General features: G+C 41.9%; 1 protein-coding gene across 18 annotated transcripts in view; it reads right to left on the bottom strand.

The window, feature by feature from the left end:
• The window catches only part of MAGI1 (membrane associated guanylate kinase, WW and PDZ domain containing 1), a 621,597-nt gene that overhangs the window by 119,247 nt on the left and 485,965 nt on the right, over positions 1-16,385 (bottom strand). For all 18 annotated transcript variants that reach the window (XM_060161416.1, XM_060161414.1, XM_060161418.1 and 15 more), the window contains exon 4: positions 6,604-6,810. In XM_060161416.1, coding sequence (XP_060017399.1) covers positions 6,604-6,810 — 207 coding nt within the window. The remainder of the gene's footprint in view (positions 1-6,603; positions 6,811-16,385) is intronic.

Genomic DNA, 16,385 nt, shown 5'->3' with positions numbered 1-16,385 from the left:
GCTGTTTTCAAATCTTCCCCCGATCAATAGCTCCCAACAACACACATGAGAATAAAGGTAATCCAAAAGTTGGATGGAGGACATGTCAAGCCTATTAAATAACCACCTCCACCAAAAATCCACCGCCATTGACGAGGCCGAGTGGCCTTTCCCTGCCTTGCATCTATCCCCTCGTCTTCTGGTACAACCGCTCAGATCTCCATTTGGAAATCATCTCTTCCATTCAAGGTCCATGTGGTCCAGGTGGGGACTGACTATACCCACTCCAAGTTCATGCAGTGGGCCCAAGTCACACCCATATCACTCTTGCCTTTATGACTGGATCAAGCACATGGTCCAAGGCAAACTAATGTAGGCATGGAAGTGCCTGCTGGAACTATCAAGCAAGAGGTAGCCTCTTGATGCTGAAGTTATTAAGCTGATAGATTCCCATGTTGTAAAGCTTGGCAAGACTTGTCTGAAAATTAAACTCATGTAGAGGAAAGCAGAGATAAAATACAGAGAAAGTCGCCTAATACCCCTGATGAAGCCTCTCTGATTTCATGTACTCCTGGCCTCTTCAATTGCTTGATCTCCTAAATTCTCTTTCCTGCTGAAACCGATTTGAGTTGATTTTACAATTTGCATCAATGAGTGCAGGTTAATACAACAAGTTTGAAGGAAAAAGAGGAAATTAGGCCACTATGGAAGAAAAAATTTGAAATTACTAATCAATAGCAAAAATGCAAAACATGGCAAGAATTAAGAGATTCACCCTTAATTCTCTAGGAGGGAAAATGTATTCATTTCTGGTACATCATTGGAAGGTACCCTTCTTAAGCTTAAGTGTATGTAAGAATCAGCTGGAGAGATTTTCGTTTGTTTGTTTTGTTTTGTTTAATATTTATTTATTTATTTGGTTGCACCAGGTCTTAGATGTGGCATGGGGGCTCCTTAGTTGCTGCTCGCCGGCTCCTTAGCTGCAGCATGTGGGCTCCTTAGTTGTGGCATGTGAACTCCTAGTTGCAGCATGCGTGTGGGATCTAATTCCCTGACCAGGGACGAACCCAGGCCCCCTGCATTGGGCGTGTGGAGTCAACCACTGTGCTACCAGTGAAGTCCCTGGAGAGATTGCTAAAATGCAGACATGGCTCCCTACTTCAGACAACAGATTTGGAATTACGTTCAAAAACGTGTATTTTGAGAGCACCCAGGTGATGGAGATTCAAGTACAAGCATTACACTTTGAAGACAGAGATACAAAAATTGCTCAACAACAAAAAAATCACTAGAACCTTTAGCTTCTAGGAGGGGTTTTGCTCAGCTGGCAATGTGACAGGGTACGGTGCAGCCTCGGGGTACAAATTCCTATGACCACTGATGCCAGGTCGGAGACACAAATGATGTATGTCTAGAACACTGGAGAGGGTGTATCCTTTCTGAAAGGAGCAGAGAACTCAGCGCCAGACAATTAGCATCCTGGGGAAAAGTGTACTCAGGGTTTCCGGATTTCTGATTTTTTTCAAGAGAAGGTGGAAATCTATATTTTTATGCAAAACCTTCTAATTTTCCAATCCTAATTCCTTTTAAAAATAAAGCAGTGTAGCACAAGCAAGAAAATGAAAGATAGTGATTATAAGCACTGACTCTGAAGCCAGAACGCTTGAGTTTGAATCCTGGCTTTGCTCTTGACTAACTTGGGAAACACACTCAACCTCTATGTGCCTTAGTTTCCTTATCTGTAAAGTGGGCATAATAACAGTACTTACCTCATAAGGTTGTGGGGAGGACTAGTTTATGTAAAGCACTCAGTACAGTAAACATCATCTTATTCATTAAAGTTGTTATTATTAAATTTTGTTTGCAGGTCAGAGCTGGCCCTCAGGCTGCCAATTCATTACAAATAGGCAGAAAAAGGATGGATTTGACAGCAAACCACAGAACAAATTATAGTGTGCCTATTTCTAACTATGTGACTTTAGAAGAGACTTTACCTTTCTGAGCATTTGTTTCCTCATCTGTAAAATGGGCATAACACACACACCACAAAAAGGGAACTACATGAAAAACGCCTGCAGAAGTGCCTGGAGCTCAGCGAGTGCTCAACAGAGCTCAGGACTTGGATGTGCTACTGGAAACACCAAGGGTCGAGGTGATCATCTATTAATATGATATTTAAGAGTCAGAGAAGTGCTGGGACAATAGTAGACATTCCAATAATTTTACTGAAACATTTTAATTAACCTATTTTAATAGAAACTGGATGTAACAGCAAAAGGGTGGTGGCCACAGGTGGGCCACTACATATGAAAAGAGAAACAACTTGGTTTAATCCTGAAGGTACACGATTCATGGAAAGGGGAGGGGAAGAAGGGGGGAGGAAAAAGTCCTGCCAGTACTTCAAAACCTCGACTACATGAAGGGAATATTAGCTCACTGAAAAAATATACATGTAATTTTAATTTACTAGAGAAATAAGAAATCCCTCCAGCAACTAGACCTTATTTTAAATTATCCAAATATATTTTATTTTATATGTTTTCAGTGTCTTCTTAAAGAAAAAAAGCTTTATTTACATATGATTGACATACAAAAAGCTATAGATACTAATTTTTCAGCTTTACTGAGGTATAATTGACAAAGCTGTAAGATATTTAAAATTCACATTGTGATGATTTGATACACATGTACATTGTCAAAGAATTCCTCCCATCTGGTTAATTGTTCAAAAAAGGTGACAGATATTTAATGTATACAACTGATATGTTTGGTTTTCTGTTTCTTCCTTCTAGTTCGGGAGAACCTTAAAACAATCTCATTCTCTGAAAGAAAATCAGAAGTCCAAAAATGAGAGACTGGGGCACACATAGAGCAGATTCCAAAATTTCACAGTCCTAATCATGGCTTTGACTTTACACATGCTCTGACTTCAAAAACTCTTTCATTTAATTTACCAAACATTTAAGAGCACTGCTATCACTCTCTTACTAAAGATTGCCAATGCATCCAAAGAGGACAGGTAGAATGAATTACTGGAACACAGAGTGGGTAAGCAAACAGGAGGCTGGATTCTTGCATTGTCTAGTGAGCTTATTAACACACACTATTCCTCAGTGTTCTCATCTGCAAAATGGGGAAGATAATACTTAGGCAGCCTATCAAGATCTCCAGGAGGTTTATAGGATACCTGTGAAAATGATTCATAACCGTAAATAAACATGTAAAACATGTTCATTCATGGTAAGTCAGAAGCTTCCCAGCATTTACATACACTGACACACTTGGGAGCATTTGAAGGTGACTTTGACAACATAAGCTCATGTCAAATATACATTCTGGAGCTTATTTGAAATTACACATGCATTCAGATTTATGTGCCTCCCTCACTGTGTACATAACCAGTCAAAACCTTTGAGGCTACAAAGGGCTAATAAACTTGAGTTAAAACACAAATGACACAGTGGATGAGCCACGCAGATTCTGGAGTCAGACTTTTTGGGCTGAAATGACAGCTTTCACCCTCACTGGCTTTGCGATACTGGACAAGCAATTAGACCTCCCTAGTATATGCATGAGAGCTTAGCAAAGTGCCTGCCACAGAGCACTGGGGAACCATTAGCTCTTTTGGTAATATCATTATCTCTTGACATTCCAAAGCAATATCTTACCATTAACTGCTAATGAAAAAGCAGCATCAGCAGTCTAATGTTCAACAACAGGGAGGCTGTTGGGAAAACAAGCTTAAGAACACAACTAAATAACATTTTTGGTGTCTCTTAGAGGTGGTTAATGGATGGATCAGCAACTTTTTAGTTGCGGTGGTTTGTTATATATTTTTCAAGTTGTCTATAATGAACAAAATACTTTCACAAATGTTTTAATTTATTTGTATAAATAACTGTGTGCTTTGCCCAACAGTGTAAGTCTACCTTCATGAAGCACAAATTAACAGTGTTCTCTCTCCAGGGCCTCCTTTAGGTCTGTAATTTGGGCATAACTTGTAGGAGACTGTCCTACTGCCTTGTGTTCAACAGTCAAGTTCTACGGTGAGAATCTGGGATGACTTCTCATTACTCAGCTCCTGCCTCCATCTTTGGTTGCAGAAAGGAAGGAAGGAAGAAGCGACCTCCCCAGGATGCTCCTGGCCTTAAACTCCCTGCTCTTTTATCAGCAGATAGTGCTAATGTTATTTAGGCATGTTATTTAGACATTTTGTGCCCCCTTCAAAAGAACCAAGCAGAAGTCAGCTGAGATCGTACCAAGAGCCTGTTATTAAAAATATCCTGGTAAATATCATTTTAAATAGCTCCATAGTGTTTGTACATTTGAATCTGACACTCATGCCTCTATCGCAAATGGCTCAACCAGAAGTCAAGACTTCATTATGGTACTGCCACTCTGTGCTCGAAGCAGCTGGTGGATTGCTACTTAAAGAGGTTCGGAGCGCAAGATGCTTTGACACAGCTAGCTTGATACACATATCACAGACTGGGTAGTCTCAATTATTTGAAAGAATTCATATGAGTCAGGGTATGACATGTTGTCACCTGTCATACTTGCAGTTTGGTAAGTGAGGAGGCATTTATTCAAAATATCCCTTCCGTATTGAAGATGCCCTATCACTTGTATATCTCAGAATCAAGTCTCTCTCCATGCATCCCATCAGGCGCCACTTGGCTTTCTTTTTTTGTGCAGAAACTAATGATCAGACTGCCTTTAGAAATGATGACCCAGGCCCAGGTGGTTTTTTTTTTTTTTTTCCCCGACACCAGGAGTTCAAGTAGGGATGTTGTGAGGTCAGATTTTCTGAGGCCTGGCTTCTAGAGACAGAGATTTACAGTGGTTAGAAATTGGAAAAGCATCAAGACCTACACTCAACTATCCCTACTCTGTTCTTGCTTTGTACCGAGAAATCTACTTAGTTAATGGAGGACAAATAAAGGCACCCAAGCTTCTTGGGGACCATCCAGTCAGCTTGGCAGAACTGTTTCGATGCATGTTACCCCCAAGGTCTTTCTATTTCTGTGACCACATCTACATTTTTGGGTTATATCATAATTTGCTATTCTTATTTGTTGGAAGATCAAGACATTAAAATAGTGGCTATTTTTTCTTCAAGGAAGTATTGTCTTTTTTTTTCATAATCTGCTTTTATTTCGGCGAGGACTACTATAAACGGATAAAATATTTTGAAGTGGATGTAATTAACTGATTTCAATAAACAAATATGTAGCAATGGGTAAATTTATTCCAGGTATTGCAACTGTAGGTCAGCCACTGGCCTAATGCATTCTAATTGAGAAAATGGAAATTTTCCTGGACTCGAATTCTTAGAGCTGGAAGGGGGAACCTAGATGTGATCTGATCCTAACCAGTCATTTTACAGATGAGAGCAGTTAGACAGTATGTTCATAATAAGACAGCTACCACGAACAAAGCTAGGACAGCAAGCCAGGACTCCTCCTTTCCCTAGTGCTTCTTATGGAAGGGTTGGGTTACCGTTACAATGATAAGCCATCAAATAATTTTTTAAATTGTTGCCTTGAAAAATTTTAGGCTTCAGAAAGGCCCATACAGGCAGGAGAAAGCATTCAACTAACACAAACTTTTTTCTAAATATCCTAGTAGACTTGGTAGCACAAGGAGGAAAATACAGAACTGTAACTCTAAAATATCAAAGAAAATAAGTATAGGAAAAACAGAAAAAACAAGCGGTCTTCAAAGTCACAACATTATCGACGAGTAACTCATATGTCTTATTCAGCTGCGACATTGTGAGTTACTATATAAGGTCAAACCCCCAAAGAGTCAAAAATATTACTGAACAGTTCTGGGTCACTGCGTTAACCCAAGGAATGTATATCACAGCCTCTGTGAACGGTGCCTCCAGGGAACGTGCAATTCCTAACCTGTACATCCTTATTCAGAGGACTTGTCCTTGAAGATCTCCTCATAAAATACAGCCTACCGAAGCTTGGGCGTAGATAGCCCTGAATGTATATATAAAAATATAATGCAATGAGTAATATATACTATATAATATAAAATACATATGCAGTATAGAATCTTATAGTATTTATTACTTTTTCATCTTTTCCCTCTTAGGGAATATAGCAGAATTTGCATAAGTTAACACATGATTTATTTCCATTGTATCTCTACTTGCAAAGGTATGAGAAAAAAGGATGCTGCTAGCCTTCCATACAGCATCAAGTGATATTAAACTATTAAACAAATTCTCCTATTTGTCTTTACAAGCAATTAGCCATAATTATGATGGAGCAGTGTCAAGACTAAGTAATGAATGAACAAAACAGATTCTTATGGATATCATTTTGAACAGAAAGAAAGGATGCTCATTATTCTTGATTTCCTTCCACAAACACTGCCCTCCTGCCCCTTTAAGATAGCTGGGTGAAGTTAAAATACTCTTGCCAAGAAGCATGAAAAACAGACCAGAGAAAAGACCATCTCTTCCCCAAGCACCATGTGGTCAGAGTTTGAATTCTGGAGATCCTTCCAAATTCCTCCTGAGAATAGAAACCTTCTTGTAACTCTTCACAAAAGCCTCCCCCAGCCCTCCTTCCCTAAGTCCAACGAGGGAGAACATCATCTGGTCTTTACCTGTAAAGCTACTGTTCATTTCAGGAACATCATCCTCTTCCTCATTCTCCGCGTGGACTATGCCAGCATTTTGCATATCATTGTAGGACTTGGTTCGCTTTGGGGTTGACTGCTTGGAGCCAGAATGAAGGCTTTGCAAGGCATCCGTCGTGATCACTTTCCCACTGAGTGGCTGGCTAGGAGGTTTGGGTGTCCCATAATAGTTTCCTAGGTGATGGAGAGACACATTTGCATGTTTCAGAAAGAATACTTTGTTTCTCTCAAGACTGCAAATCCAAATCTCTCAGCCCATTAAAAAAATTTTTTTTAAACTAGAAAACCAGAACAAACTGTATTTCATTTCTAGAATGGGTTGGAAAACATGTCAGTCCTACCCAGTTAGACATGGTGATTTCGGAAGCCAGGAGGAAAGCTGCATTGTGATGGGGCAAAGAACCTACTAGGGCTAAAAATAAAGGCGTCTGTGCTGAATGGCAGAGCTTCATCCTCATTACATTTGAATTTCAATCGGTCACCTTCTTACATATATGCACCAGCATAATGCAGAATCCAATTTAGAGAGAGTGGCACACAAAATAACAAATTCATTACTGCCGGCACCCTTACAGGCCAACAAAGTTGAGGTCACCCTCCATTAATAAGGGGACTCCTCAAGAGGGAACCAGGGCAATATTTTTTTAAAAAGGAAAGTGAACACCACGTGGCGCCTCTTTAACTGAATGGCAGGCCTGACTCTCAAGGTCATGTGTGGTTGGAACAAATCCTCACTCAGTTTTAAGAGGAAACTCTTGTGTCGACAGTGGCACCCCTCATGGGTCACTCGTTTAGTAAGTGCCCATTTTCACTTTTAGCCACTTCCCCCAGAGTTTGCCGCAGGTCTGACTGTCATGTGTGCTAAGTGACTCTGAGTGGTGCCTGTATGGGTTTTTACATTTTAATTTTTATTTTAATATGTGTATTCTTCTTTTTTTTTTTTTTTGCGGTACGCGGGCCTCTCACTGTTGTGGCCTCTCCCGTTGTGCAGCACAGCCTCCGGACGCGCAGGCTCAGCGGCCATGGCTCACGGGCCCAGCCGCTCAGCGGCATGCGGGATCCTCCCGGACCGGGGCACAAACCTGTGTCCCCTGCATCGGCAGGCGGACTCTCAACCACTGCGCCGCCAGGGAAGCCCTAATGTGTGTATATTTTTAATGTGCAGTAGAAAAATCTAACTAGTAAGTGATGGTAGTAAAATATAACATTTACTTCTAAAACTTAAGTGATAAAGCAATACTTTATAAAACTGACTTTTTTAAACTTGCAGTTAAACCTGAAGTTTAAAAAAGCAGCTAAATTTAATAAGAAATTAATTGAGTAAATAATAGCAATGGTAACGATGAGTTTCCTTTTGAACACCTAAGGTAAAAATTGAGTTCTTTTAAAGAAAACCTGAAGTAAATAAAAGATACTATGTTAAGATATAGACAAAATCATGAAGGTGAGTCATGAATGGCCAAAGTTTGAAAAATACAGCTTATAATCAATAATATTCAGTGACTACATGATAAAAAAAAATCAACATCAGAATGCCATTGATCCATTCACCCTCTCACATCAAAGGAGTTAGGCCAGGAAGATAGATCATATTGAGTCCTTCAAAGAATCGTAAGTAGGGGGCTTCTCTGGTGGCCCCTGAAGCAAGGGACACGGGTTCATGCCCTGGTCCGGGAGGATCCTGCATGCCGCGGAGCGGCTAGGCCCGTGAGCCATGGCCGCTGAGCCTGCGCGTCCGGAGCCTGTGCTCTGCAACGGGAGAGGCCACAACAGTGAGAGGTCCGCGTACCGCAAAAAAAAAAAAAAAAAAAAAAATCGTAAGTAGGGACTTCCCTGGTGGTCCAGTGGTAAAGAATCCGCCTTCCAAAGCAGAGGATGTGGGTTCGATCCCTGGTCAGGGAACTAAGATCCCACATGACTCGGTGCAACTAAGCCTGCGTGCCACAACTAGAGAGAAGCCCATGCACCACCAATGAAGAGCCCACACGCCGCAACAAAGACCCACCGCAGCCAAAAAACAAAAAAATGCCTAAGTAACGTTTGTAATTCTATGCTTAGTAAGGTATAATTTGTAAATAATAACAAATCCTGTACACAGTTTCTTCCCAAGAATCTTACACATTGTCTAACCTCAGCACATAATTGTATAAAATACACATTTTATCATACAAGCACAAAAAGAAAAGGAGACAGTAATATGCTGCTCAGCATGAGACACATAGGTGATAAAGAATTTATATCCATTAAATTTATCTTTATAATTAAAATTTCTTTCTTAACACAATTTCTCTGAAATATTTTTTGAATCATCAAATTTATGAGTATATGCACCCACTTTCTTTGAGAGTGGTGTAAACAGCATGTTGCAGCAGGGGAACCCTGAAAATGCATATTAAAAAGAGCGGTAGACGACCGAGCACCATGTTTGAATTTGAAGGAAACCAAATAGAAACCTGGTAGTGCATTGTGGTGGCTTGTATTCAATTCAATCATTACAGTTCTTTCACAGAAAGTAATATTTCAACCTCTTCAAAAAACTTCTTTCAGGTTTCCAACTTAAAGGTATAGGGATTGAACAAAACTAGCTTGAAGAAAAGGCATCCATGTGTGTTTTTAGAGACTAACAAAAGCACAGGGAAGAATGAACAAATGTATGAACCAAGACTCAACCCGCATTTCTAAAGAGGTTACAACCACAGGATGAATCGTGCCTTTGATGAAGTTGGAACACAGCTGCAGCATTGACTATTTTCATGAACTGAAGACTGTTAGTGAGGTTTAGGTAAGTAAAACAGCTAACTATTTACACAGTAATCTTCACCGTGGACAAGAGATGAGACAAACCTCTAACGAACCTAATTCTAATTCCTTATGATCACTATTATACAAAAACATCATGTACATTTTTGACTTACAGGTTAAAGTAAGACCAATGTCTGCAAATAAGAATCTTACACTGAAAGATGTGACTAAAAGATAGGATCCTTTATTCATAATTTTATAATTATAATTTTGCAATCATTATCACTCATTTTCAGCGCCATTAAGCCAAGGGAATGTTCATGAAACTAGCATCATTTAAAAATCAATTAAGGGCTTCCCTGGTGGCGCAGTGGTTCAGGGTCCGCGTGCCGATGCAGGGGACACGGGTTTGTGCTCCGGTCCAGGAAGATCCCACATGCCACGGAGCAGCTGGGCCCGTGAGCCATGGCCGCTGGGCCTGCGTGTCCGGAGCCTGTGCTCCGCAACGGGAGAGGCCACAACAGAGAGAGGCCCGCGTACCGCAAAAAAAAATCAGTTAAAACTTAGGCATCCTCAGTTTAGGACAGAAATAAATGTTTGAAAAAGAAACGTTCTAGTTAAATTTGACAAATATGTGTGGATTTTCCTCAGTTGTCAAGTTCAGGGTCTTTCTGAAGTTAATAAGTGATTAGCAGATTTCTCAATGCAATTACAAACTCCTCGCAAAAACCCACTTATTCATCATTGTTTCCTCTTTCTGGAAATTAGTTTTAAGATCAATTGGAGACAGATAAAAGCACATATTAATAGGTTGAACCGTACATAATTGCTGTTGTAAAAGAAAAACTGTCGAGTATCAGCAATTTCATTTGGGTTAATCTAATGTATAGGCATTGGGAGCGCTGGGCACATGGCAGTGACAAAGAACTTGGAAGAGGACAGCCTGGGATTCAAATGCCAACTTCACTGCTAATTGGTTATATAACCCTGGCCAAGTCATTTAACCATTTTTTAAAAAATCTTCATCCTCTTCTGTAAAATTGGGAATTTTAAGAATACCGAGTTTCTACCTAGAGTGCCTATTATGAGAATGCAATGAGATAGTCCATTTCATACCTTTAGCACACACAAAAGGCTTCACTACAGGGAGGCTTGATAAATGCTACTTAATGTTAATAGTGTATGTTTCTAATCTTTAAAATGAGGTTCCTTACACCTTGTTGGAAGGATTAATGAGACAATGTGTCTGAAGTGCTTGCCACATGGTAACTGAGTACCATTCCTTTACTGATGTAAAGGAACAAGCAATGCCAATGACCAAATAACCTTGGGCAAGTTATTTACTCTCAGTCTCACTTTCTCTGTGCAATGGGAATGGTAGCATGAGCTTTAACAACATCACAGGATTATCATGAAAATCAAATGATGTAACTTTCTTTTCCTTTTTTTTTTTTTTTTTTTTTTTTTTTTTTTTTTTTGCGGTACGCAGGCCTCCCACTGTTGTGGCCTCTCCCGGCGCAGAGCACAGGCTCCGGACGCGCAGGCTCAGCGGCCATGGCTCACAGGCCCAGCCGCTCCGCGGCATGTGGGATCCTCCCAGACCGGGGCACGAACCCTGCATCGGCAGGCGGACCCTCAACCACTGCGCCACCAGGGAAGCCCAAATGATGTAACTTTCTTGAAGGTATCCTGTAAACTATAAGGTATTATAAGTATGAAACCATGTAATTATTCAAACTTCTCCAGTATTTCTAATTTCCCGTATTGCCTACAACCTTTACAGAAAAGCTTCTATCTTGTGGGTTTCTAAGGGCAGAGGGTTCAACTTTCCTTTGCATATATTTTTAAAAAAATCATCTGAATCAGTGACCAACATTTAAAAACTGAATATTTCTGATTAAAACCTGGATATACTGGGAGGTGCTGCCTGACAAACTGTAAGGTCTGGTTCTTTGGATTTGTCTTTTATAGGCAATGTTGGTGACAAGTGTGTGACCAAATTCACCAGGAACACACTCACTGAATTAAGGATTTCTGCACAAAGGTTTTGGCTCCTACCCTTGGTCTGCCCAGCCCTTGCCAGACAAACACCTGGGCCCCAATCTAGAAGAGTGCCCTAAGGCTGTTGCAATGCAAAGGTCTGGGCAGATAAAGGGGCATGCACACCGGAGGGATAGAAGAAAACCTCAAAAATCCTCTACAATTCACAGACTGGTCTTGGAGTGAATTGATTTTGGGTGAATCTGGTTTTGGACCCTGCACTTCTGGCCGATGGGGTCATGCCACAATCCCACGTTGTCTTTCCATGCAACCAAGGGCAAGATGGCTCATGCACTCCCCCATCTGCCACAGTTACCACCAGCACTGCCTCTCCCAGCCCTATATACTCTCTCACTCCACCTACCCGGATGCCCAGGCACTTAAATTCGAAACCTCACCCTTCTGGGAGATTCTCCACCCTTATCAATCATTTCCACTCTGGTCACCATCAGACCAAGCCTAACCATGGGAGAAACACAAACCTTACAGAGAGTATACACAGGAGACTTCCTGTGAAGAATATATGAATCGCTTAATGGTACTAAATAAAAATCATTTGAAGAATTATAAATGAATAAAAGATTAATTTGGGTTATCACTTGGCAGTCTGCATCGTTTCTAAGAGACCTGACCATCTCACAGTCCCCATGTTAGCCGACACACATCTCCTGAGGTAGCCGGGCTTCCTCCCAAGTGACAATGTGAGAGTCCTGGCTACTATTTTCAGAACTGGTTCTACAATACAACTCAGCAGGGATGGTGGCTGGGGAGGGAGGGGAGGGCAGGGAAGACGCAAGAGAAAGCCATCGCTGGCCTTAATTAACACGCACACACTTTGGTCACGAAGAAGCCAAAGAAAATATTTTCTGACACACATTTAAAAATTAATGGGGACTGCAAATCAATTTTTAGAGCTTGATAAAATATTGAAGGCGGACCGTAACCCTGAGTTTTAGGCCAGAATGAATCAAATCCATACAGCCTCTCGCTTTGTACAAATTTAGTATTCACTCATTCATTTCCTTACCAAGAACCTCTTGTTATGCCAGCCACTATGCTGGAAAGGTGAAAATGGGACTAAAACATGATCTTCACAAATGCTCTTCACAGATGTACATTGGTTTTTTAAACTTTGTGCAAATAATAGTTACATTAAATGGAGATTCTCTTTCAGCAGGTCAAGGTGGGGTCTGAAATTTTGAATTCTGTTGAATTTATCAGACTGTTTAATGAATCAGTATCTGTCTTTACATCTAGACTGTAAGCTCCATGGAGGCAGCAGCCACATGTGTTTTGTGCACCACTGCATTCCCAAACCAAACATGGTGCCAGGCACACAGTGTCACTCAGTGATTCTTTGCAGGATGAGTAACCAAACAAGTGGAGACAGCACCCATAAATCCCAGCTGGGGATGCTCCTCAACACCTATAATGTGGAACTGGTTTTCAGTCTCATGACTCACAGCAGTTTCTCTCCAGTCCATCAATTCTATCTGAATGATCTCAGATCTATATCGCTTCACTTTGCCAGTTGCTTGCTCAACACATAATGGACTCCCCCATTTGACACAGTTCCAACCAGCACTGCCTCCACCCGCCCTATACACTCTCTCACCCCACCTACCTGGACGCCCAGGCAGTTAAATTCAAAACCCCACTCTTCAGGGAAACTCTCCACCTTAACAATCATTTCCACTCTGGTCACCATCAGACCAAGCCTAGCCATGGGAGAAACACAAACCTTACAGAGTATGCACAAGAGACTCCCTGCATCATTTCTAAGAGACACGAACCTGACCATCCCATAGTTCCCATGTTAGCCAACACACACTTCCTGAGGTGGCCGGGCTCCCACCACTTTCTTTTTACTCTTCCTTTTCCGACCCGCTCCACCCTACAAACCTATGACGTGCATGCACAGAAGGACAGTAAGCCCATGTCCTGTAATTAGAGGTTCGTTCTTGCCAGTGCCATTTACCTTTGAATTTAAGACCAAAAAAGGGCAAAATAAGTTAATGGCTTTGTCAACCTAAGGTAAAGGACCTCTCTCTTTCTAGTCTCAGTTCTCATGGTATAAAGACTAGTATCCACCTAACAGAGACAGGTGTCAACAGACCATGTGAATAAAGCACTCAGCATTATGCTGGCACAACAGTAGCATGTAATAAACCCCAGCATCTCAAACTGCGCCTGATGCTGTGAGCAGATAACAGCTCTGCTATGTAAAAGATGGCACTGCTATCAAAGTATGTATTTAAAGAACAACATTAGGGCTTGCATGGTGGTGCAGCGTTAAGAATCCGCCTGCCAATGCAGGCGACACGGGTTTGAGCCCTGGTCCGGGAAGATCCCACATGCTGCGGAGCAGCTAAGCCCGTGTGGCACAACTACTGAGCCTGTGCTCTAGAGCCCGTGAACCACAACTACTGAGCCCACACGCCGCAACTACTAAGGCCCACGTGCCTAGAGCCCGTGCTCCGCAACAAGAGAAGCCACCACAATGAGATGCCCACACACTGCAACAAAGAGCAGCCCCCACTTGCCGCAACTAGAGAAGGCCTGTGTGCAGCAACAAAAAGCCAACTCAGCCATAAATAAATAAATAAATAAATTTATAAAGAACAACATTAACAAAAAGTTACCTTTATTGTGCACCTACCAGGTCACTTCCCACACATTCACTAATTCTAATCTTTAACAATCCTACAGAAAAAAAAACCATCCATCAATATTCCCATTTTCAGATGAAGAAACAGATTCACACAATGCATAAGTGATGACTGGCATTTAACCATGGATCTGTCCCGATCATCTATGCTCTCGACTCCAGGAATTGCTGGGGATCTCTGAGCAGAAAATTAAGTGAAACGTTCCTGGCCTCTGCCTCCTCTGTCTTCACAGGCAGAGGAACGGACAATTGTCGCACAGATTTTCTTTGGTTCTTTCGTTACCAACAGAGAACACTGCATGGTGGAGTTTGCCAACAGAGCTTATCCCACCAGACGGCTGCTGAGGCCTGCCAAAGAACAGGACTCCAGATGGTCTCGTCTTCCTCAATGACAAACAAGAACTCTCTTCACCCCTGCTTTACCTCCGTGTCCCCTCAAAGCAGACCCTTGGCAGCTGCATTTTTGTAGACCTTCTAGGAAGCAGAACAGTACCATTATTGAAGGCTGACACCCCCCCTTCGTAATTAACATGCAGAGATATGCAACCCATAACTCCAACTGGAAATGTCACACTGGCACCGCACTTCCATGCTGAGGGGCAATCTTTGCAGGGCTCAAAGGGTATAATCAGCCTCTTCTACCCAGAGGCATTTGTAAAACAGGCATGTTTGGAACCACCCCACTGAATAGTTCATCCCTTGTAAACTCTCTCCCGGAGGAGCCCCAAGGGCTGGCTGAGGCAGAAACCTGTCTTACTGAGCACAAATGTAGATAGGAAAAACAAAAAAGAAAGCAAGGCAAAAAGGAGATGGTGCCACTGATTTATATCAAGAGCCTTATCAAATACGTTAGCTCACTGTCACACTTAGGAAGTTGGGCCAAGGAGGAAAGACACATTTAGTCTTGTCTTCTTTGCCTTGCCTTGATGTTGATTCCGTCCAGCGACAGAATGAGAAGCTGGTTCAAATTGCAGAGCCAAGACCAATTATGAGCTCCACTCACAACTTTTATACCTTGTGAGGGGCAATAGTTAGGCTCCTTACACAGTGAGGAAGGGCCTCTACTCTGTTGGAGGGTATGCGTCATATACCAGGCATTATAGCTGATGGGGGTGGAAAATTTCATCATGGAGCCCCTGACCCCACTCCCCCCACCACACACACCAGATCTGGCCTTTTCCAGCGCTTCTTATCTCAGCAAACGGTTCCAGCAGCTACCCAGTTTTCTAAGACAGAAACTAGGAGTCATCCTAGGAAGAATATCATCACCTGAATCTTCTACTTCCTTCTTATGATAACCAATCCCCAAGTCCACGTAAACATCTCATACTGTTGATAAAACAATGTGTAACTCCTCTAAAAATTACAGTATTTTCTAAGATACTTATACTAATAAAAGAGCATACCCCCCCCACACACAATCACACATATATCTCAAGATTCAGTCAACTTATCACCACCACTACCAACATAGGCTAAAGCTAACTCCATGTGGGGCTGCCAGATAAAATGCAAAACTGGTATTCTGTATTTTTATTTGCTAAATCTAGCAACCTAACTCTAGCTCAACCACCAGACCTCATCTCAATACTATAATGCTTCTCCATGGGAAGCATTTCCCAACCCCAAAGACAGCAAATCTCCCCATCATATGGTCTCCTTTAAATATCCTGATACCTGTAACATACATACAAATGTATATTTATTTCTGAGATTGTTTGAATAATGTGTCTCATGAACTAGACTGTAAGACCCATAAGGGCAATGCTCATGTATGGTTTTGCTCAGCATTTTATCTTTAACGAATAAATGAATGAATGTACAAACTAGTAAGAGACTCTACAGGAAAAGTATCCATTTCCAGGCAGCAGACTCAGGAAAGACGGGCATCCCAGTCCTGCCTAGGACATGACCTGAGTGAGGGGCATTTGGCCGGGTTTTGTCCCCAATTCTCCTTGGTGTCTTAGACCAGCGGGCCCCAACCTTTTTGGCAGCAGGGACCGGTTTCGTGGAAGATAATTTTTTCACGGATGGGGGTGGGAGGAATGGTTCATGCGGTAGTGCGAGCGATGGGGAGCGGCAGATGAAGCTTCACTTGCTCACCCACCACTCACCTCCTGCTGTGCAGCCCGGTTCCTAACAGGCCGCGGACCCATACCGGTCGGCAGCCAGGGGGTTGGGGACCCCGTCTTAGACCATTCTCTCTCTGGATCTCAGTTCTGTCTTCTGAAGAGATGAGCTCTACTGCCTTTCCAGCTTTAAAATTTTACAATCCAGCAATTCTAAACCCCAAACAAAT

Source organism: Lagenorhynchus albirostris, chromosome 10, assembly GCF_949774975.1.
Source record: "Lagenorhynchus albirostris chromosome 10, mLagAlb1.1, whole genome shotgun sequence".
In the NCBI taxonomy this organism is placed as follows: Eukaryota; Metazoa; Chordata; class Mammalia; order Artiodactyla; family Delphinidae; genus Lagenorhynchus; species Lagenorhynchus albirostris.
Note: the sequence above shows the minus strand (reverse complement) of the source record. Positions and strands in the feature narration are given on the sequence as shown.